This window comes from Periplaneta americana, chromosome 14 (assembly GCF_040183065.1).
Source record: "Periplaneta americana isolate PAMFEO1 chromosome 14, P.americana_PAMFEO1_priV1, whole genome shotgun sequence".
NCBI lineage: Eukaryota > Metazoa > Arthropoda > Insecta > Blattodea > Blattidae > Periplaneta > Periplaneta americana.
Genome location: NC_091130.1, coordinates 95,865,180 through 95,890,813, shown reverse-complemented (window position 1 = coordinate 95,890,813; position 25,634 = coordinate 95,865,180). Strand labels below are relative to the sequence as shown.

Here is a 25,634-nt window from a genome sequence, read left to right as displayed (position 1 = left end):
ATATTAAAAAGGACATTATAAGGATGAAGCTTTTTGCCAGCTATGCAAGTCAGTGCAGTAAAACTTAAATAAAACTCGAAAGTATAGTTTGCTCTTTTAGGTAAATTATACAAGTATTCAATTTTCTTTTTACTAGTCACTATTGTCCATCAAAGAAGTTGCCCACAACATCCACTCCCATGAGATTGCAGAAAAAACATGTGGCAAACACTGGAGAAGGAACCTTCTATCAATACCTAACAGACCAAGAAGATTGGCAGTTGCGCATTTCCACCTAGCAACTGGACATGACTGCTTGGCGTAGCATCTCCACCGCTTAGGTATTTATCAAAATCCAACCTGTACCCTTTGTGACCTTCAAGAAGCAATGAATAGGGATCATCTCCAATGCTGCCCAGTTCTAAAATCACTAACAGAATGTGCCACATACTGGGAACCGAGAAGCCTCATACCTCTGTTTAGTTCTTAATTTTTAGTTCTTTAAGGATTTTGTTTAGTTACTTTATTAGATTTAATTTTAAGTCCTATCAAGTTATATTGTTTTAATCTTGAGGTTGTGTTTAGGTCAAAGCTAAGTTATTTATGTACCTGTCATTCAATGAATGAATAAATAAATAAAATTAATTAATTAAATAAATTAATTAATGAATTAATTAATTTTACTAGTCACTATATTTCGAGGTAGAAGTAACTCAAGGACGAAAGACAAAAAAAGTGAGCTCAGTTTCCACCACAATACCACTGTTTAACTTCATTGTAACCAATACGTCTGAGGAAATGTAAGATGCAACAGCAGAGGCTACGTTTGCATTTCACTGTGTAAAACACCACTATCTATAACTCCAGCACGTGTACAGCCTTAAACACAAAAAATGACCAAACTCCTATAGCATTAATTTGTCTAAGTCCACTTCAGGCAGTGCCTGGATCACACAACTAGGGAAATGATGTTTATCTTGCACCTAATTTATCTCTCGAATATAATATCTTTATTACAGATTAATTATAACACTTGATCTATAAACAGACAGAAAAAGCAACAAACAAAACAAAAGAAAAACAGAGCACAGTCGTGCATTAAAAATTCGTGCATGAGTACCTAAGCTCTTATGGAATCTACCAAAATGTTCCAAAATGGAGTTGCGCATGGCAGCTGTTCATTTTTTTGTCTAAGATTATACATGCAAACTAATATTAGAAACATGTAGCCTAATGATTCCAACAAGTTTTCCAGTGCAAAAACAATAAAGTGAATAATTTAACAGTTCCCTTTTTATGAAAGATGGGGAAGACTTTTCAAAACATAACTTCATTGGTATAAGCATAGATGCTAGTAACCATAAATAACATAATATGTTTCCAATTGAAGACCTAAGAATGATAAGTGGATAAAGTCCATTTTTTATGAAATTCAGATTTTAATGTGAAACACAACTACAGCTTACTCCATCTATTGGCGTGAAATGGTAGTCAAATACTTCATACAAAGAGAACTAGATATCTCTGAATATTATCATTTTTTAGATTTTCACTTTTGTTGAGAAGGAGAAGTGGACAAAGACCAGACTTATCCTGTTCTCACTCCCAGCGTGGCACACACATGCTCGTGTCTGATATTTTTGTTGCTATGAAGAATGGAGTGCATGCAGATGAAATTAATTTGGATTTAGCTGCAAAGCTGTACGATTCGTCATTGCCAATAAGTCAGAATAAACTGGGCGATATTATGAAGACTGAGAAGTTCATTCTTCCTGTGTATGCAGTAGTATGATATTTGTGAAGTAGATGGGAATAGTAAAGAAAAGTACACATATGGACTCAAAGTGACAATACTACCATATGAATATATGTTTCCTGACAGCAGACATTAATATTTTGATAAAAAGTATTTATATTCGTATACACATATTGTCTTGAAATTTAAGAGTGAGAACTAGATATGTTTATTGCTTATATTTGTTAAAAATGATGTAAAGAGATTTAGTTAATTTTTAGTACAATGGCATGAAGTTATCATTTTCTTTATGCTAGAATATATTTTAAGTAAAGTTATTAAGGTGGACAGTGTTTTAAGTTCACATTTTTGTCAATTTGTATTGAAAGAAATTCAGAATTTTGACTGAGAGTGAGAATTGGATAACTCCATTGTCATTTTTTATTAATAATTCATTTGAGATTCAACTGATTTTTACTTTAATTGTATAAAATTTGAAAAAAAAATATCCGAAATTTTTCAATGACTATTAAGCCATTTACTAAATGAAGAAAGAAAATTTTGAAAACAGTTTTTGGGTCATTCCATAGTGACACACATAACATTTTTGAAGTACTGTAACTAACTAAGATCTTCAAAGGATATTTAATTAAATACGTAGTAGTTAATGAAAAAGACATTACTGTCTTTTAACATAAGCATTCCTAAATATGAACAAAAATTCTTAATGAAAAGGAATAATTAATAATGTAAAAAATATGAAATATTGTATGGTGTAACACACGAACATTTTCTTGCCACTTGATTTATTACCAAACTGGAAAATGTTCATATTATTGTGCCAAATGACATAAATGCAATCAGTTGTTTTCCAAACAATTAAGACACTTGTGTAGTACATGTAACTGCAAAATCACTAACTTAAAAAAAATTAACAGTGGCATTAAGAAATAAAATATTGCAAATATGTTGTGACACACCAACATTTCTGTCATGTTAGTTACTAATTGTTTTAAGGGTGAATATTCTGAAATGGGTAAATGTATGTCCCGGCTGATTTAAGGAGTTTAATGAAAATGTTAACTGATTACTTTTGCGTTTAATTAACTAACTCTCACATGTTTTAGTTGGAAACAAAGCATAAAAGGATTAATTTTAAAATCTATAATTAAAAAATAACGTCCAAACGTAACTACAGTCCCTATGTCTCCAACTACATTTTACTCTGTTTTACTAAGTTTTTCTCGGAATGTTTCGATTTGATTTTATTTCCCCGGCCAAGATTATAAAAATAAATAGTTAAAATACTTATGAAAGACAGGAATTGTTGTTTGTTTAATTCTGAAAGGACACAACTTTAACGTAAAGTTTGTCCCCAAAAATTTCGTAACGCCGGTCCCTCGAAATAAAAGAGCTACACAAATGACAATTTTGCTTCATGTGGTAAATTTTAACGGTTAGTAGTGATGAGAGGTCAACATGGCGCCAGTTAAAAAACTTTTCGTCCATTGTCGTAATTTATTTTATTGAAAAATACAAAAATCATCACTGATGACTGAATGTTATGTTTTCTATTGGTAACACCGGTCCCAGGTGGCATTAAATATAGTTTGCATATATTAAACTTTCGTAGTATATGCAGAACATTACAATGTTTGTCGACTAAAAAATCTAACCTCCATGATATTTTTAACGACTTATTTTGTCAGAACTATTGCGGAAATTATACTAATTTTAACAATGATCCCTGTAACATCGGTCCCTTTATTGCGGGACCGAGGTTTCATTTAACATACAATTATTAAATACTGGTGGATAAAGTAACTTCGAATATTATTTCATGTGATTGTTTATAGGAAAGAAAAAAATTCTGATGATGAAAGTAGGAAATATGAAAGGGAGAAGATAAGTAGGCAGAGGGCAAATATGACTGAAGAGGAGTTGCAGAAAAAAAGGGACTATGGCAAAGAATATAAAAAAAAGAAAGAAAATAGCAGATAAGACTGATCGTGAAAAAAGAAATGTTCGAAGACAAGTGAAATCTGAAGTACAGAAGTTTAGAAGATACCTTAAATAATGGGCTGTAAGGGAAAGATAACAACAATCCTTTAGTTTCTTTTTTAAATTATAAAATCTCACATGAACATTTTTTCTAAGCTCAACTGATACCAGAATCTTCAATAATAGGAGCAAATGTAACCAATGTGAGGAAAAAGGACACAGTTTAATATAATATATTTTTTCCAGTTTTGTTATTCATATTTGCCCATTTCAGAATATTCACCCTTAAATGCACTATACTACATCACTTCTTGTGAAAGACTTAGGCCGGGTGCACATACAATCAGATGCAGCAACGACGCGACGCAACATTTTGTCTCATGGTACTTGTCTCCCATTGATTTCCTGATTTCTTAATATGTGGTGCACACAGAATCAGATGCGGCACGACGGTCGCGAGCAGACACAAGGAGACAGAGAGAGACAACATCGAATGACTGCTTGAAGTTCGTAGTGAGGAGACTGATAGTTGCAGTGTACTGCGCATGCGTTAGTAGTGGCTATGATTGCACGCGTTCACTATCTACAGACACTATTGTTGTTGTGTAGTGCACATTATTCATGATGGAGCTCGATACGGATAAATTAGTTGTTTTAGTACAGGAAATATACGTTCTGTAAAATCTTTGAAACAATATCACGACAATAATGTGGTTTCTAAAAATATGTGAGAAATTACAAATGAGATGAAAGCACCAGGTGAATAATAATATTGATAATAATAATAATTTATAGTAGGCCTACTTCTTTGCTCTAAACTAATATACTATTTTTCTTTATTGTAAGTCGTGAAGTAGTCATAAACATACAAAATGACGTTTGTGCACTACATTAGTAGTATTTAATTTTAAAATTATTTCAATTCTATATATTTTTAGGCATATTAGACATTCTTAGGAAATAATAACCAAAAATACAATGGAATTTCTCATATAGACAGTCCTCTTTCATTGACGCCATTTTACAGCCTAGGCCAGTTTTCTAAACCCACACAGCCAGCAAATCAGTTGTCGCAGAGCAGACTGTGTTAAGCTGTCGCGAGGCGTTGTAAAGCAAAACGTCGCATCTCGCCTCACTGCATCGCATCGCATCGCATCTGATTCTGTGTGCACCCAGCCTTATACGCTATGCCTACAGTTTTTATTATACAAAACAACACTAGATTACACTAAAATATACTTTCAAATTTAAAATATTCACAGTTGTTTAGAACCATATGTGGTAATATTCCCTGTGTAATGTCATGTGATGAATATACCAATATGTCAGCTATTTGTAGTACTTCCCTTCCTTGGACATCACACTTTAAATTTTTCGCCACCACAAGCTTTTGTAACTTCACCTGTATATTTGATGTGTTTTTTTTTTTTTTACTTGGTCATTTAACAACACTGTATCAACAACGAGGTTATATAGTGTCAATGGGATTGGTGATAGTGAACTGATATTTGGCGATATGAGGCTGAGGATTCACCACAGATTACCTGACATTCGCCTTATGGCTGGAGAAAACCTCGGAAAAAACCCAAGCAAGTAATCAGCTGAACTTAAATTCTTGAAAATACTAACAAAAAATGTTAAAAACGTATAAATATTTAAATCAATAGAACAACTAATATAGATTTAAAAAGACCTATCTTTTAGAACTGCTAAATGATACCTAGGGTAAGTTAATTAATGTTATTAAGTAAAACGTTTTTAAATTAATAACAGAAATTTAGTACCATTTATCTAATGTGCAAATAATGACACTAATTTATTTATACATAGGCCTAGTATGGTGACTACATAAAAATGTACTATGTAAGCTTGTTTTTTTATATGAAATAAATTAACATAAACCAATTTTTGTAAGTTTTTAATTCAAGGAATTAAAAAATAATAAATATTTTATATGAACTTTAGGCATAAATTAGATGTTTTATGCTAATTTTAAGCCTACACACTATATTTTTACAATTGTTGTTTAGTCAATTGTCCAGAGATAGGTGTGAACCTCACAAGTGATACCAAGAAGGCACCACTTATGAGGCAACTAGGCCAGGAGATAATGGGGTAGCGTGGCCAGTTCCTTTCCCCCTTACAACAGTTATAGAACATATTTTCAAGAGTGTTTAACCTACAGTATATGTACATTGGAAAAAAAAACCGCACAGATATATGTGCACACACAATTATCTAAATCAACAATAAGTATTTGAAATTCCACTACTAATTATGTGTAGGCGTAAAGACTTCCAATAACAAAAATTGTAACTGGATTTTAGGATAAATTTGAGTGACACACGAACATAACATATTTGTTTGTGTGCCACATGTTTTTCTTGTAGAATTTGTACATAAATTAAAATGTTGTCCATATAAGAAGTTGACTGTTATGTGATATGTCTCACTTTTACATTTATGAAACATTAAAAAATGAAATGGTTTTGAAGAAATATAAACAAATGCCAATTTGAGTGTGACACACAAACTCTCAACCTTTCTTTGTAATAATTGTAATCAAGCGTGAAATAATCACTGTATTACGGTTTCTATGCATTGTAATTATTAACAAAGGTCAGCACTTCATTATTAATTGAATTTAAGATACAGAAGTAATGATTTATTTGCCTTAAATGTGCATTCAAATATGTGATTTCTAATGGAAAAATTTCGCGCTCTTAAACCACAGACTTCTTTGTGCTTTTTCTCCCACATACGTGTTGTTACACAATCAGTGTTATCAAATTAAAAAAATTCGGATCATAACGAAAAAAATGACAATATAACAAGCAGAGATTCGTGAGGTTTTTTATTTTTTGTGAAAATGTCGCATTTTCATGGAATGACCCTTTTCTCAATTATCTCAAAACTACTTATCATTATCAGGGCTTCAATTGTAGTTTAGTATTTTGATAAAATGCAAGGTACGGTATTCAAGCTAAGTTATTATGCTTTAAGGAATTCCAGACAAACTTCTGATACTATAGCATATTATCTTTACAATTCAATTGTTCAGAACAAAATTGAGAATCAGTTACATGCATTTTGGGATGACAATTCGTCGCTCGAGTTCTTAACTGTTCTAACTCCACAAAACTTAATTCTGAGAAAACAGTGATTGTAGGTTATAAATGCTATAAAATTTTTTATAGTGAAGTTACAGAAAAATCAAATACACAACAATTTGATATTAGTTACGAAATATTTATTGAGCACTTAAACAAGTATTTTCACTGGTACATAATGGCTGTACTGTAAACAAATATATTGGAGATAGAACCAATGACAATATAAAAGTCAAAATCCTTTAACTACCAGATGGTGTATATCCAAAACACTACTAATGTCTACTTGTTAACATGTTTTAAACACATTTTTGTAAAATTGTACATCAACTGTCGGCATATAGAGATACATTAACATAAGATCTTTTACTTTTGCAGAAGGAATACTCACGTGACTGGTACAAGGGGAAAGATTGGGCGTGGTTAAATTCATATTATTCCCTTCAGAAGATGTCACAAAATGTGCTCTTGTTGATTTTTCTTTAAAAAGCTTTACATCAACAAATTCACTGTTATAGTTTAACCTATACTTGATTACAAAAATATTTTCTTTATTGTAAACAATATGTTTAACTTTACAGTGAGGTATAGTAGAGAAATTCATGCCTTTCGAAATAGCTATCTTATAGTTTAAAAAGTCTTTCGTCATCATTTTATGTATAATTAGGTGCACTGTGTGAGTCTGAATTGCTTTAAGGTTTCTTATTAATGATACTGGGCTGAATATTTCTGTAAATTTTAGTTTGTTTTCAATGACACTGTGCACTGCATCAATCTCTTGTACAAGACTATGGCTGGGTTCTGAAAACTTCTGTTCTATGCTGATAATTTTCTGATTGTTACTTAAAAAGTGCAAGAGGGCTATTGACATGATACTGTTTCTATTTTGCAGAACACATGAGTCGGACCAAAGTTTAAATTTTGTAACCTTGGGATTGTTTACACAGATTTGATTGAGAATTGAAACCAGAGCACTAGCAGTATCATTCCCGGCTCTCCCGGACTAAGATTCATTCCAAATTGAGCAGTACGTTTTTCTATCCACAAAACAAAAAGCTGTTAAATTATAACAGTTAGTTTTCTTTTATAGAAAAAAATTGATAAGTTTCTTTAGGTAATGCAAAAGCAGTTTCTAGTCATAACAAACTAATGCTCTGGTTTGATCTCCTGTCTCAAAATCCGCTTTATCCTTATCTTTTTCTTGCTTTCCTTCATTTTTTCTAAAAACATGGCATGTGTTATATTTTACTTCATCATCAGTACGTTTTACATTACATTTAAATGCCTCACAATGATCACACCTATCTTTCTTAGGCTTAAAGAAACTGAGGTTAAACTCTGTACAAAAACCTTTCTATAAATATTCTCTTTAACAGGTTGGCTTGAATACTCTTTGTATAATGAATACATGCGTGATATATTCCAATTTGAATCCAGATAATGACTCGATGAGCTCGACAGTAATGAGAATCAATTACTGGAAATGACTTTATATGCTCTCTAACTTTATCAAGTTGTTCTTGTGGAATACCTCTGTTAGTGTGTTTTCCTTTGATGGGGGAACGAGGTACACCAGTTTCTGCATTTATTACATTATCAAAACTATGATAAAGCCTTTTCTGGCTAATATCAATAGTGCTTAGGATATATTCTTTACACACTCTCAGTAACTCATTGTTAACTTCAAAATAATATAAATTATAGTATCGTCCTTTTCTTCCAGCGTTACGCTCTTGTTCGTCTCCATTGCAGGCATTTTGTTTACATAATCACATGACTGTATACTGTACTATGATTGGCGTTTGGAGATACACCCATTAAGAATTCAAATTACTCTTACATTGAGAGTTAGAACTAAAACGAATTGTAAATTTAAACTTTGTTTTACTACATTTTCATGCTTTTATGAAAAAATTATATTCTTTATGTCCATAAGTCTCGCACGGATACAACAACTCAATTTTTAAAAAAATTGGACTTGGAACCATTAAGAACTCGAGCGACGAATTCTAACACGGAGAGCTATGCAGGAAGAGAGAAAATAATATTTTCACAGAAAACTATAATCTAAACTTAATCGACCATAATAGGAGTTGACAGTCCAGCACATGTTTTCCACAATGCCACAGAAACTGCTGCTAATAATCTCACTACTACGTGCGGAGTTTAAGAGTTAAGTTTACAGTTCTATTTCTCAATCTACACTGTCCATGTTGCTTCCATTAAGGAATATTCTAAATTTATATTATAAAGATTTTACGAAGTATGTAAAGATGGCTTTGTTTATTTCCAGCCATTGAAAGATTCGTTAAATGTACGATAAGTGCTCCTCAGTTATGAAATCTTTCTTTAATTATATTGTTGGGAAAGGTCTATATGTTGTTTGTGTGTGGATAAATTAGCATTTTTAGAAGGCTATTATTATAGTTCAGAGGAAGAAATTTCTCTTTCATATAATACAATTTTAAAACAGAAAATAATTGTTTCCTCACGTGCTAGTACAATGCTCATAGTATCAGATAAACAAATTACAAAATTAATGCCATTCATTTTATAAGGCAGCAACTGTGAGTTCTTGTTAAACTTTGTTTCAGAGGAATAACACCCTGAGTTAATAAAGGTTGCTGAGTATTAATTTTATATTGCTGGCCATGATGCAAATGTGGAGAGGGTGTTTCGCTCATGAATGCTCAGTGGTCAGAGGAAAGAAATAGACTTTCAATAAATTAATTGAAGGCAATGTAATGCAAATACAGCAGGCTACAACATGAAGAATATCACTCGCTCAGAGTTCCATAAAATGATAAGGAACAAAAGTAGTTTGCTGGTTTATTTGCAGTAATCAGAGAAATACGACCTATGATTGATGTTACAGCTGTCCTGAACTCTCTAGATGTTTCAATTATAGAAGTGCAATTTGTATTTCTTTTTTTAATTTTTGGCTTTCATTTACGTAAATAAATTGGTTTTTAGAGAAAACTAACTTGTTCTTAATATAAAGTAAATGTTCTCGATTTCAAGATTCAGAATGCAATAATGTCCCAATTTTGATAATTCACAATATGACAATCCAAAGTACAGTGAACCTCACGCATATGCAGAGACATACAACACATCTTCCCATCACCACCATCTCAAACAGTTGGTAAGTAAACTCTAACCATCACACGGTTTTTCCAATTGAATCATGGAAATCAAAAAGACTCTAACTCCAGGTAACCAATTTTTTCAGGAGAGAGAATAAACTGTTTTGTGGCCATGTTTTACAACCAATCATTCTGATTTTTTTTAATAGTTCCATTTCCTTAATGTAAATCAACTGTGAATGTCACAATAACCATAATTATAATAGGTTTTTATATAAAAAATATTATAGGTCTATATGTCTGAAATTAGGTGGTTTTTGATTTCCATCGTGAATAAGTATAACAAAATGTCATATTTAATATTTTATTTATATTACAATAACACAGGGACACAAGAAATATCAAGAAAAGAGATCTATTGATTATATAACACACAAATACACTTTGAAACATATATTTACAACAATTAATGTCATATTTAGAACCACAAATCACCTCCATCCCAAAAATCATATTCTCATTTCTCAATTTTTGTTTACCTTTACAGAATTTTCCTAACTTCAGTAATGTGTTTTGTTTAACGAACACTAAATACATGAAATATTCATACATATTCCATATTAGACTCACTTTCATCGTTTGTGCCTATTGCACCATCATCATCACGAAGATCAAACACTTTTCTGTAATACAGCTGTGCATTTTCTGATATAAACTGCATTAAGTTTTTAAGATAATTTATTTTCTGCCTTTTCATGGGGATAAGTGAACTATACTTGTAGGCTGTAGGAAATGAAACTGATGTGTTTGGCTTCTGTAAACTGAACCTACTCCACACTAAACCTTCATTGTGTTGCTAACATGAATCTCATGTTTGTGTAAATGTATCTCAAAATTTTACATTCTGAAATCAAAAAAGGCTCTGCTGGTGTGTCCCTAGTTCTTCTGTTTCCTACATTCTTTCTGAAAATTGTTTGAAAATGGTTTTTGAAATCAAGGAACATGGACTGCTTCACCTCGACCACATCGAACTTCACATCATCATGTACAATGTTGTACCAATCATTGGGTGTTTCTACCATGTACTGCTTCCTTTTCTTTTTTCAATTTGACCAAAGTCCCTATCATTGGGAAGGTAACTGTGTCCTCTCATGGGAAAACGTTGTTCAATGTACTTAAATCTTCCCTGTTGCACCAATGTATAAAAGAACTAAACCACTGTGTGATTTCTATTTTGGCCTACACAGCCATCAGAAAACACATAAAGCTTTGTCACATGTTGTGGAATAAAGTTATCTATAAAATGTTTTAATAAACTAACAACTTCAGAGCATTCTTTGTGGCCGTTCACTTCACTGTACATATACATCACTTGTTTGTTGTCTGACATTCGATGTACACCAAAGTTATACACCCACATCTGCCTGAGGTAGAATTCATCACAAACATTTGTCATTGGAACAGGAAGGTTTTGCTAGAAATCGAAAGTTATTGTTTCTGTGTCATTCTCATCTTCTGAAAGTTTCTTACACTGCTGCAATTCTGTGTAAAACACTTTAGCTTTTGTCTTATGCAGATTCAACTCTAACTGTAGCCTCTCCCTAATTGATTTGTTTTTTTCACTCTGAACTTTTAACATTTAACTCCTCACATTTCCTACTTGTGGTCATCCAAACCCATAATTAAAATTATCACGAAAATATGTTAAAAATGCTCTATAACTAACAATACCATGAACTTTATCGACATCAATTTGCTCTGCCATCAATGTCGCATAGTTCTCTGGATCATGCTCTTCAAGAAATAACTCATACAGTTTCCTAACTGATAAAGTACTTGATAGATCTATACATTTTCCAGCACTATTATTGTAATGAGCTACTCTGTATGGAAATTTACGAATATGACAGTCCATAAAGGCTTGGACATTGGGTTTTACAGCATTTGTTCTATTGTGGTGTTTCCCACGCATATCCTGGGGTGATGATCCAGAAGTCAGCAACTTGCATAATCTTTTAACACGGGCCTCTGTCACACCATGAAGGCTACAAAATGCTTTGAGGCAAACTACGTGCTCCTCAGATCCTAACTTTATTTTATATACATGAGAAGCTGAACATTTCACCCCTTCTTCAAACTTCGCTCTCCATCTTTTAATGGGACGAGATGATACCAATGCTTGTAGATATGCATCTTGTGCTATCTTGTTGCCTCCTGTTCCCAAGGTGTTAAATGAATTCAATATGTAGTGCTTCCCTTCATCACTGAATTTCGAACATTTTCTCTTAGACCTAAATTTAATCAGAAAAAGAATAATTTTATTTCAATTAAAAATATACAGTAAAATTACAAACTTTCGCAAAACGCATTTTGTTACACTGAGAACATTTTATATATATATATATATATATATATATATATATATATATATATCAAATATATTTTATAAAATTCTAGGTTAAGAATACACACCTGCAATTAGGTCCCATTGTTCTAGCTTCAACTGTCTTCCCTGCTCAGTTTTCATGCGATTTCCCTTCACATTTAAGCCCCTTGATCTTATTTCTTTTCCATTCTTCCTCATTTCACCTTCTTTTGCCTTTTACTTCACCGTCAGAATGATCGCTTTCATTAAACATCTCACAGTCAGCCATTTCTCCAGTAATAGCTGATAGAATGCTATAGTGCTGCCGACTAGTGGCAAAATACACTGACCGGCAAAAAAAAAACGATCACTTGAAAAAAATACTAAAAGTCAAGTTTAAATGTAATTTATGAAGTAGTCTCAGAAATAACATAACTGTTATCTTAACCTGTGAAGTTCTACCTGATGGATCCACCACAGAGAAATATTGGAGAGCAAGAACGCTAATGGCTTCGTTGCCAAAGCCCGGCATTAGATAATAATAATAATAATAATAATAATAATAATAATAATAATAATAATAATAACAACAACAACAACAACCTAACTGTTATCATACTAAATTTAAAAATTACACTTTTATGAACTTTTGACATGTAAATTCACATCTTTCACATCAATTAGTCTTTGGTTTATCGTCTAACAATGGAGTATGTTTCTGTGCTGAACATGTGGGGTAGGTCGTCATAAACAATTGAAGAAGTTTTATTGTTTTATTGCTTCCTTTCCTTTTTGAAAATGAATAACAGCTGTCGAAAATGGTTTGTTTGCCATTTCGTCAGTAAGTTTAGTTCAGACAATGCCTCTGTCACCCCAAGACATTGCCAGAGCTGTCGCTCTCATTGACGGCAGATGCAGCCTCCATTACGCCGCTGCTACCACAGGCGCACCATACACCATGGTGCAAGAGGCTGTGAAACTGTTCCAGGAAACACAGAGTTACTCCAGAAGACCTGGATCTGGCAGAAAAAGGAAGACTTTCGAGGTGACCGATTTCTCGTCAGCCAGGTCCTAAGAAACCACCATATCACAGCAGTTAAAGCTTGGAATCGACAACATGAGCGGGGTGTTAATGTGAGCAAGAGGACTGTTCGACGATGCCTTGGAGAACAAAATCTTCAATCACGACGACCTGCTACGGGACCAGATCTGACCAGACAGCACCGAGCCAACCATCTTCAGTTCACTCGTCAGCATGCCCAATGGACTGTGCAGCAGTGGAGCAATGTGCTGTTCTCTGATGAGTCCAGGTTCTCCCTGAAATCCCCAGATGGTAGGGAAAGAGTCTGGAGACGATCTGGAGAACGGTATGCAGAGTGCACATTGTCTGCACCATTTGGTGGAGGCTCTATGATGGTGTGGGACAGCATCTCCACGGAGGCCCGAACAAAATTGGTGATCATCAAGAATGGTCTCAACACTCACCGCTACATCAACGAAATTTTGCTCAATTTATTGGAGATCATATATTCATGCATGGCAATGCTCGTCCACATATGGCGCACTGCATATCACAGTATCTTTATGCATTGGAGATCGTTTGTCTCAACTGACCAGCTCGGAGTCCTGATCTAAATCCTATAGAACATCTCTGGGATAGGTTGGGTAGACGTATCCAAGATCGTAATCCTGTTCCAGAGACCTTAGGTGATCTGCAGGTAGCACTCCAAGAGGAATGGGACAATATTGACCAGAAAGACATCATAACCTTAATCGAAACCATGCCTGAGAGAATGGCAGCTGTAATTAGGGCCAGAAGGGGACATACCAGATACTGAGTGTTTGTTTCAGTTATTGGTAGTATGAATTTAAGTTTTGTGCATCAACATCATTTTCAGTGAAGTTTAATGGACAAATATTCAGCTGAACGTTAAGTTGAAAAATTTTACAAAATTCCAACAAAAGTGTAGATTTATGAACATATGACGGTCAATGACTCAAAATTGGTGTGAATTTATGTGTCACAAGTTCATAAAAGTGTAATCTTTAAATTGAATACGATTACAGTCATGGTATTTCTGGGATTACTTCATAATTTACATTTAAACTTAACTTTTAGTATTTTTTTCAACTGATCAGTTTTTTTTGCCGGTCAGTGTATTTATGGAAATCAGAAACACACTAATTCCATGGAATAAGATGGTTTCTGATCTCCAGGTAATATTTAATCGCTTGTGGTTGACTAGTTAGATTAGGATTTAGGCATTTTTTGCTATACATGGGTAGCATGATAGATTTTAAATATTTTCCAATTATTAACTCAAAAATGACAAAAAGTGGAGTTAGGTGGTTTTTCACTTTCATGATTCAATTTTAGATTTGTAGTTTTTGAATTTACTTTTGCTACGGAAACTGTAACAGGAGCAGTAAAAGATCATCTTTCCTTGGGTTCATGAGAAAAAGTGGGATCATTGGTTTGGCTCTATGAGGGCTAGACTTTGTACACAACCATGCACTTAGGCTTATAATGGCCCACTGCGATGATTGTTCAAGTCCAACAGGTGGCATGTAGCACATGTGGGCGAATCCAGAACTGCATACAGAATGTGGCCATTTTTAATCCAATTCTGATAGATGGGCCATTCTGCCTCAGGCAGCCAGGTCCCATCCCCAAACGAGTATTCGATGAGTCCCAAGGCCCAGAGCCCAAACTCGTACAACCCCCAAAACCTCACCCTAGCCTATTTTAACTAGGCTATTGCAGATAATAGATAAAATGGGGGGCAGGATTAAGTGTTAGTGGAATGAAAGAGGAAAATGGGAGTATCTCGAGAAAACTCTCTGCAACATCTGCTTTGTCCACTACAAATTCCATCACGATCTCACTTGGGATCGAATCCAGGCCACCTGGATGAAAGACCAGCATGCTAACGCCAAGCCACAGATGCAGATAAACCTGGAATTAATGACTCACTCAGTGCTGGCATGGGACTGAGTATTTCTTAGGTAGCACACACACACTGAGCTTTGGAGGAAGGAAAGTGGTTGAACATAGTGGGGGAATGTCCCAAGTGTAGCAATTAGGATACACGTCCTCCTCCTCCTTGCCCTCATCATCATCATCATCATTATTATTATTGTACTATTAAATAGTACAATATTATAGACCTTAAGGGCAGGGTCGCTAATTTGTCACTTTCGCTAGTTTGCCAGAGGAGGAATGATATGCACACACATTTTATAACTCATATTACCTGGAACATCAACTGCTGTGTTTCTGGCTTCAGTGTTGCTGCTGCTGCCATTAGTAGCGGTGGTGCTGTTGCTCTCGCTACTGTCTGTTCCAGAAGAAGTTGATGATGACAAAGACCCAGACCTTTGTTGTCGTCGGGCTGCTCGCTGAAATGGATTCTCCTGGACATGAAGGAAATTTATTAGCAATGACATGCTCTGTATTTACTGCATTTATTTCTATACTCTGAGTAGTATTATAAGGGAAGGAGGGAGGGGGATAGAAAAACAAAAGGAAGGAATAAGAAAAAAGATGAAGAAAGAATGGTGAAAAAGAAAGAGAGAAATTAAAAAAGGAAAGATCAAAGAAAGGAGTGTGCTCTTGTTTAATGAGGTAAAATATGCATTTGTTCCAATTGCACATTCAGCTCATAGGCTATAAAGGAAACACACCAAAACTTGAAATTTCTGTTTGAGAAAGTTAAACACAATGAACATAAGCAGGAAATGTGTGGAGATTTAAAAGTTATAGGTACTCTTGTAGGACAACCGAATGGGCAATAGGCCCAATCTGAACAATGAACAAAAAATGAGTGGAAATAGAACGTTTCATGCCAAGATATAAGTTAAAGTGCATGAAAGTCTAGTGGACCCAGTAAATGTACTTTAGTCTGCATATAATTATTAGGTTTAATGAAGAAATCTGTAAAGGCAATAAGGATGTAATTGTTTCAAATAACTTTGTAGGAAGTTCCCTACTTTATCTGATGACAAATTAAAAGAGAGAATTTTTAACAAGGCTGCAGATTAGGAATTCGATTGAGATGTTTCATTTGAAGAAACAATGACTGATGCTGAAAAACAAGCATGGGTTGGACTTTGAACCATTTAGTAAGGAAGAAAGTCATAGATTTTACAAGAACATAAAGCACATGGAATGCCGATCTCAAGGAAAACAGGATGTAAATATGGGAACAGACTACTGTTGATCCCTGAGAGAGGATAAGTTGGAAATTCAAGATAAAAGGATCACTAAGAGACGACTATTCAAACAAAAGGGACCTTGTGTGCAAAAGAAGAGATTATGAATGTTGTGACAATTTAATCAGCTATTAAGACATTTTCTTGTTTCAGCTAGTTACTTTTAATTTCAAACACAAGAACAGTTTATAATATTTGTGACAGCATATTCAATGCGTGTTGTTATTCAGTTGAGAAGCTTTTGTCATCTAGTCTGGTGTCAAAAAATCTGAATGTTAGAATTTATAAAACAGTTATATTACCGGTTGTTCTGTAAGGTTGCGAAACTTGGACTCTCACTTTGAGAGAGGAACAGAGATTAAGGGTGTTTGAGAATAAGGTTCTTAGGGAAATATTTGGGGCTAAAAGGGATGAAGTTACAGGAGAATGGAGAAAGTTACACAACGCAGAATTGTTTGCATTGTCTTCTTCACTTGACGTAATTGGAACATTAAATCCAGATGTTTGAGATGGGCAGGGCATGTAGCACATATGGGCGAATCCAGAACTGCATACAGAATGTTAGTTGGGAAACCGGAGGGAAAAAGACCTTTGGGGAGGTCGAAATGTAGATGGAAGGATAATATTAAAATGGATTTGAGGGAGGTGGAATATGAGAATTGAGACTGGATTAATCTCTTGCACAGGATAGGGACCGATGGCGGGCTTATGTGAGGGTGGGAATGAACCTGCAGGTTCCTTAAAAGCCATTTGTAAGTAAGTAAGTTACAGCATATTCTACTTATTTTTTTTAATTGTAAAAAAAGATTGATGCTACACGATAGGGGAAAGGCAGAGCACATTCAGATTTAGCATATTCAAATTAGGAATAGTGACCTATCAGAACAAAAAACAGGCAAAAAGTTAAAATTTGTAATCCAGTGTAATTTTAATAAGATACACGAGGTAATCAGTGATGTATCAGAAAACAGAACTGCTTCAATACGCGAGGTGAAAAAAACTTCTGTGTCTACAAGAAGTCAGCAATGATCTCTTATGCCACCACAGTCATTAAGTTAGTGGACTGGACGCATATTGTTGCTGTGGTCCACTAGAGCAGATAGATGGTGCCGTGTCAGTTATTCTCTTGTTCCAGCACGAGGCAGTTGTGTACTGACAGTGTAAGCAGAACTACGGTCTCTGTTGTGAAGGTGATTTGAATGCGCTCATCAGCACTCGAAAATGTCGCAGTTTGAGCAACAGGCAAACAAGTTCTGCCAGAAATTAGACAAATCTGATGGTGAAACTTTTCAGATGAAGAAGCAAGTTTACGGTGACGATGCCGCAGTGCTGTGTTTAAGTAGCACCAATGTTTTTCGCAGGGGAGAGAAAGTTTGAAGAATAATGAGTGTACTGGTCAATCACAAACGATCCGAACTGAACACAAAATTGAAGAAGTTGCAATGTTGTGTGTGCCAACCACTCCCAACCAGTAGACAATCTCGCAGCAATGGAATTTGTTCACAAGGTTTTTCACGGTTTCTGTGGGATAGGTAAACCAGGAAATTGTGTTTCAAATCGCCTTCTAACTTCCCTACAAGAGTTTATCACATATGTGGCGTACATAAAAATCCTTTATGCTCGATCATGCCGAAATGTAGTAATTATACACCTGGTAGTATCGATTATTCTCGGATATGCAATCGAAAGACAATTAGCGAAAAGTCACGGAGGCTGGAAATCCAATACTGTCGCAAAAGGTTATGTTCTGTTACTATAATAATTAGCGTTAATTGTAAATAATATTCAAATAAATTCAATTTGTCATCTCGTTTTTCAATTCTAAATCAATTTCCAGGTTATATCAAGACTAATGTTCTCTAGATTATATCAAGGTCAATGATATTCGTGCCTTGGAAAAAATCAATACTTTCGCGTCTGCGCACATCTCACAATTCAGGTCAGTTCCGTTCATCACTTACATAACCATAACATGAAAACTTATGAATAATTTCAGTTAGAATATGGTCGAGCATAAAAAGACGTATGAAACTTGCCTATAATGGTAATTAAGATGCTCGTATGAAAATTATGAAACTTGTGCTCGTTTCATAAACAAACATACTCGCGTCTTAATTACTGCCATGATAGGCTCATTGCATAATGTACTATTGTGGTAATGTGAATCATGTCAAAAACTGTGCAAGCACTGATAACACTCTTAACTTAATTAGCACTTAAAACTTGTACATTTATACACATGTCACTATTTCTGCTGGACTGCATATTTCAGTTTTTCTATATAGCGTCCTGACCTTTTCGTATTCCACAATCACCCTCATTCTGCAAGGTCCCGAGACAGGCCTTCAGAATAAATAAAAAATGGCTGAAAGTTGTACACATTTGTGCATAATGATGATGATGATAATAATAATAATAATAATAATAATAATATTATTATTATTATTATTCTTACAGAAACTTACCCTTTGAGGCACAAATGTTCCTCCTTGAGTGCCATATGAACTTGGACGAACCAATGGGGTTGTGTCATCTGTATCACTCTCACTTTCTGTTTCAGTTACTTGTTCACCCTGAGCAAACACCTTCCTTTTGCATACTGGACATACTCGTCGGTTGCGAGTGAGCCATGGATCAATGCACTTTGAATGATAAGCTGTGACAGACACATACATAACATATTAAATATCACAAAAACAAATGGACCACCCTTCTTAAAATATATCTTTTTATTCTACAGTTCACATTTCTCTTAGGAGTTAAAATTAGTATTAAAAATATATAGAGGTCGTGGGAAGCTATAGAAATCATAATTTTATTGTAGCATGAGCGTGACATTGTCTCATTTACTCATTTATTTACATTATTTAAATCTACAAAAGAAACCTTAAACATTTGTAACTATCATAAGCTATAGTTTTATAAAATTAAAATAATTATTTTCCTTCTGTAAAAATGCTTAAAGAATGCGGTAAAATTAATTACAATATCTTCTTTCAGTTTGCCATTAAGCCAAGACCATAAACTTCAGATTAGAGTATTATATTTCTCCATCATTTTCAACTTTAACACGAATCTTGTTTCAGTCAACAAATTTCATTAACAAGAGATGACAACTGCATAGAGGGGAGAACAATTCGTGGGTGCGCAGACAAGAGGGGACAAGTCACCAAAACTAAGTTTTGAGAAAATTGCAAAAACATTTTGACGAAATATGTAGCATTGCTGAAACAATTTTTTAACTCCATATGCACATTTTCTTTCATCTTTAATTTCAAAGCTATGACTTAGTGCATTCTACGCAATGTTCTTCACACATTTCTCCATCGAAATGTTGACTTAACTCAATTTTGGCTGAAAGATGACATCCCCTTTTGTCCGCGGTCCGCGATCCACGAATTAGTAAAAACAGTTTTGAGTGGTCATTATGTGAAAATTGCACTAATGGTATAAGGCAAGAGATGGCCTGTTTGTATGGTATTATTTTCTTCATAACCAAGAGTTCTATAATGGGTAAGGTTTCCATTTCTGATAAAAGTGAACTGAAGAAATTACTGGTCAATACAAGGGCAAGTGGCACACACACATGTGCGCTTGTGCGCATCCACACAGAAAAGATGGCATCTAGTGTTAAGTGGTAGGAGTTTGTTCACAAATTGGTGTGCTCTGGGAATAGTTACCGTGCATCTGCCTCCTATGGGCCTAGAAGTCTGGGAGAATGATCTATAGTAATAACTTAGTTGTGTGAAAGTGTGAATTTGGTGTTGTTTGTTTAATCAACTGTCCGAAGACAGGTTTGAACCTCACAAGTGAAGGCACCACTTATGAAGCAACTAGGCCAGAAGATAAAGGGGTAGGGTGGCTAGTTCTTTTCTCCCTCCATTGCATACATCGTCGACTAGCTACATATTACACTAGTCTGACTTCAAATGCATACAAACAATTGTTCTTCCTCTGATACATATCGTCAATAAGATGTACTGTCTGATAATAGAGAATTTGGCGATATTAAAAATATTGTGAGTACTAAAAATATCAAGTCACTGTCTTCTAGAAGCTTAGCTGTTAGTAGTTCTGCAAGGTGTTGCCTACTATAACAATAATAGTCTAGGACGATTAGAAAGTGGTGTAGAGCAAAGCTATACTCTTGAACCATTTTACTCTTTAGTCACCACAATATGGAGAATGACTTGAATGGTGAGCTAGAAAACAATTTAAGAACACTAATACAGATGACCCTGAATGAAAAGGAAAAATACTGGTAATAGAAAACAATATTAAAATGGATTCGAGGGAAGTGGGATATGATGGTAGGAACTGAATTAATCTTGCTCAGGATAGGGACCAATGGTGGGTTTATATTAGGGTGGCAATGAACCTTTGGGTTCCTTAAAAGCCATTTGTAAGTAAGTAAATACAAGACCTGGGAAAGCAACAATCTCAGAAACGAAACAAACCTCAAGAAGAAAATATTTATACCAGAAGAAAACACATGCGTAAGTGGCAAACAACAGTCAACAGGAGAAAGAGGAGCCTAAAAAATTCAAATTGATTGTGAAAAGCAGAAGCAAGCATTCGGCAGAACACGTAAGACAATAATCAAAACCAAATTGAATCCTTTTGTAATGAAGATAAGAATAAATTTTTTCAAAACACTATGAAATAGCAACCTACTAAATGAAACTTGGAATTGTGACGAAACTGATACTGTGTGCAAAAATATTAATGAAAAATGTGGGAAGAAATAGAAGCAAACACAATAAAAGTAAGGAAACCCATATTAATAGTATTCAATGTACCTGTGAAAATGAGATTGCTGAAGAGGCCAAAGAAGCCATACTGAAACAAAACACTGAGCTAAACCTAAAGGATGATGATACATATAACCCCAAAATTCATACTCAAAAGCACGAAAGGTATTATGGACTTGATTTTATAAGTAACCTCTAAAATGCTCTCTCTATTAACAACACTCAATAAAAGAATTGTATTCCAAAGGATACCATCCCATTGTGGAAACCTGGGAAATGACAAATGAGAATGTGGATGTTTTCGCAAAGAAGGGCAGCACTGCTACTTACAGACCTGATACTAAATCTACGTATTACTCTGTGAAAAGATTTATTAAATCTAAATATATACTTAGACTTCAACAAAAAAAAAAATTTATACACTCTCAAGAGAAAAAATGGAACTCTCTGCATCATAATCCACAGTTAATTCCCGATTTACCACGAAAATCGTTTGTGGCTGCATTTAGACTGGCAACAGGCCATGAATGTTTGGCCAAACACCTGCATAGAATTGGAATATATCAGTCCCCTAACTGCCTATTGTGCAACTCAAATCAAGGAATGGATTCGGAACACCTCAAAATCTGTGCTTCAGTGGCTGACCATGATAATATCTTTGAAAAATATTTGAGTGCAAGAGGTAAAATGACTTCATTGTCAAACACTTGGCATTAGAAAACAACAATAACGTAACCTCTGATGCAAGGAAAAAACTCCCAACAAAGTGAAAATTGGTTGGAATAAGAGCAATAGCATTCACTATATAAGAATAAGCCAATGCTTCAAATGATGCAAATCCAACCATTGGGCACAAGACTGCAAAGGAAAATTTACCTATACATACTGTGCTCAAATTCACACAAGAAAAGAATAGCAGGCTATCAAAGATAATAGTGTGCTAAGTGTATAAATTACAATAAAGCATCTCCTGTTAACATAAGTCATTCTTCATTAAGAGTTGTGCCTCCTATCAAACAATGTTCAAGAAATATTTACAGAGCACTTTATTATTGATCATCAGGGAACGGATTTATATGGACTAAAAATATATGAAATATGTAAATATATATGTAGTTATTTTTACCAAAATATGGAATTAAATATGGATTTTTACCAAAATATGGAATTAAATATGGACTTAAAATTATAAAAAAATGACTATGTACGTTAAATATTGGTACATTTTAATCAAACTAAACAAAAAATATAATGGACGTACCTTATCTTCCAATGTAGTTTCAACAAAACACAATTTTTATTGTCTGTTACCATAACAATAGGTTACAAACATTTCTTTCAAGTGCTGAAAAGTGAATCTTCTTCTATTGTCTCTGAGGATAGATTTATACTGACTAAAAGAGCGTTCGACGTCACAAGAAGTAACTGGTACATAATTCAATTTCACAATGTCTGCTGGGGATAAGTCCAAGTTAATCTTCACTGTTGATTCACCACTCATCACAGCAACAACCTTTTGTAGTTCTTCATATCCAGGGTTTTTTGAAAGTACAGTGTCCACCTTAGCTCTTACTGCATCTGCAACTTTACCTCTACCACGATTCAGTTGTTCCACAGTACTATTTATAATTTCAAAACTTTCAGATAGTGAAAGGTGCCTATTTTGGAGACTTTTGAGCGTTTTTATGATGCATGAAAATGTATGCTGAATGTGAGCTAAGTCATTCTTCACACTTATGTCACAGGTAACTGTTTTCGCAGTATCAATTGAGACTGCATCTTCAGAGTCCAATGCAAGGAGAACATTGTTAATAGAGTCTATATGTTCGGCATAATATTCAACTGCTTCTAGCCATGTACCCCATCTAGTTAAAATTGGCTTTGGTGGCAATGGAATTTCAGGGTACATTTCTTTCAACACGTTAACTCTACTGGGAGCTTTGAGAAATACTTTTTTCACTGATGAAATCAACAAATCTACTTTAGGGAAATTGTCTCTGACCACTTCTGCCACAAGATGAAATGCATGCGCCACACAAGTAAAATGAGTCAATTTAGGATATACAACAGATAATGCTTGTCCAGCTTTGACCATATAAGGGGCAGCATCGCTAATAAAGAATAACACATTATCGTACATAATACCCTTTGGCCACAGGATACCCATAGCTTCGTTGAACAGTTTAACTATAGTTTTGTTATTGCACTTTTCTAGAACATCACAATGTAAAAGAATTCGTTCAGAATATTGTTCACTTAACAAACCGATAACTACATTACCAACAAGTCTACCTTCTTTGTCGGGAGTCTCATCAATGGAAACCCAAATTGAACTATCTTTAATTTCATCTCTTATCTTCTGTATTGTCTCATCGTAGATGGATGGAGCATACGTCTTCCTAAGTGTTGACTCATCCGGGATTGTATGTTGAGTATATTTTTCAAGGAATTCCCTGAAGACCTTATTCTTTAGTTTGTAGAGAGGAATATCAGCAGAGATGAGAGAACGGCACAGGTCGATGTTAAACTCAGATCTTACATTCGATGTTGTTGGTTGTGTTAAAAACAATTGTCTCTGCTTGGAATTTAGTTGTTTGTTGGCCTGATGTTTACTAGTTGTAATGTGTTGTTGCACCAGGAACTTTTGTGTAGATGATACTGCACACTGACACAAATTACAAAATAATATTTTATTGTCAGTTGATAAACCATCTTCTTTAAATTCTGAAATGTAACTTGTTAGTTTTGATTTTAAATTGACTGAATGACGTACTTTTGGCATATTTACCGTCTTTATAGTATGATTTACAAAACTGAACCTATGTGTACTCTGACTGGCATTTAACTGTTGAGCTGCACAACTGAAGTCTGTTAAAAATTTTAAATTAAATTAATACAGTTTTGTAACTTACTTTCCCATTGTTGATAGGACTGCTAATTTTCAAATAACTCTGATGTTAAAGGGATTACTGAACATGTGTTTAAATCTCTATTGTTGAAATGTATTTTTAAAAGTTAATGGAATTTTGTTTTGTTTTATTGTTAAACCTAATGTAATATGGACTGTTTTATATGAAATATGGAAAATATATGGAAATTAACGAAAATATGTACTGAACTCTAAAATATGGAAAAATATGGAAAATAAAAGTAGGATTTTTCAACCCTACACATTGTGAAACATAAAGATAATGCAAAATATAAATTATATTAGCTTTATAAGTAAATATGTATTTACATATAAATCCTTTCCCTGTTGATCATTCTTCACTAAGAGTTGTGCCTCTTACCAAACAATGTTAAAGAAATATATAAGAGCTCTTTATTATTGATAAGGCTGCAAAAAAAAAAAAAAAAGAAGACTAAAATGCCTACAGATAACCTTACAGCATTCATGTACAACTCTAAATAACGTCTTATCATCATCATATCTCTGCGGTGGCTGAATGGTCAGACTTTCAGACTGTCATGCAGACAGCCCAGGTTCGATTCCCAGTCAGGTCTGGGACTTTTTCATTAAAAAAATCCATAGTGACACTTATGGCGGACAAGGTCGCAGTTGGGGTTTTTCCTGGGGTTCTTCCCTTTTCCCCCAAATTAGGCATTTACATCATTCCGTAGTGTTCCCCAAACGCTGGCCGACAATGCATGGAGGGGGTTGGCCTAGGGACGAGTGGGGTTGCCTGCTCGAAACCAGGGACCAGAGAATCTTAGTGTGGTCGGCCGGTGTGAGTTTGGGAATGCGTCACTAGAGGGCTAGCGCAATAGATCTGAACAAGGTCGCAGTGCTGGGCCATAGTGACTCCCTCCGTTAAATTCAATTCAATCATCATCATCATCATCATCATCATCAAATTCATATACAGTATGGTTTACACCAGCGGTTCCCAAACTTTTTCAGCAACGGAGCCCTTTTTGAAGCAAAAGTTTTTCGTGGAGCCCCAAAAAATGTTTACTTTTTAGTTTTATCTGTCTACGTTCTATGAAGCATATTTCACACGATACATAAACGGAAGTATGTATGTATGTATGTATGTATGTATGTATGTAATAAAGGAAACAATAGTAAAAAAGTACTGGATACAATTTATTTAAATCTACAAAATGATATTAACAAGTAGTTAAGATATTTAAAAAATGTTACAATGTTACATGTACACCCGAAATTAATGTGAAGAATGTACCTGATTCTTGAGACAGAGTTTGTCAATGTCCGGTGTCATAGAAATCAGTTGAAGACGTATATCGTCTTCTGTGTCCAAACAAGTTCGATATTTTGTTTTTGTAGCCGTGTACCTCGAAAAGGTCGTTTCACTGAGGTACACAGAATCAAAAGGCAGTGAGAGAAATTTAGCTTTTGAACTTAATATCAAAAGATCCTCCCCTAACTTAGCC

The 25,634-nt window shown here is 34.4% G+C and overlaps 1 protein-coding gene across 3 annotated transcripts in view; it reads right to left on the bottom strand.

The window, feature by feature from the left end:
• gzl (godzilla E3 ubiquitin protein ligase) overlaps positions 1 to 25,634 on the bottom strand; it is a 75,984-nt gene that overhangs the window by 9,742 nt on the left and 40,608 nt on the right. Inside the window, exons 6-8 of one of the 3 annotated variants that reach the window (XM_069845809.1) lie at positions 18,954 to 19,144; positions 15,531 to 15,690; positions 10,262 to 12,202 (exon numbers count right to left, since the gene is read on the bottom strand). In XM_069845809.1, the coding sequence (XP_069701910.1) occupies positions 12,150 to 12,202; positions 15,531 to 15,690; positions 18,954 to 19,144 (404 nt within the window). In that variant the 3' untranslated portion in view covers positions 10,262 to 12,149. Of the gene's footprint in view, positions 1 to 10,261; positions 12,203 to 12,340; positions 15,233 to 15,530; positions 15,691 to 18,953; positions 19,145 to 25,634 lie in introns of those variants that run through there. The other 2 variants (XM_069845810.1, XM_069845808.1) reach the window with 2 other exon arrangements.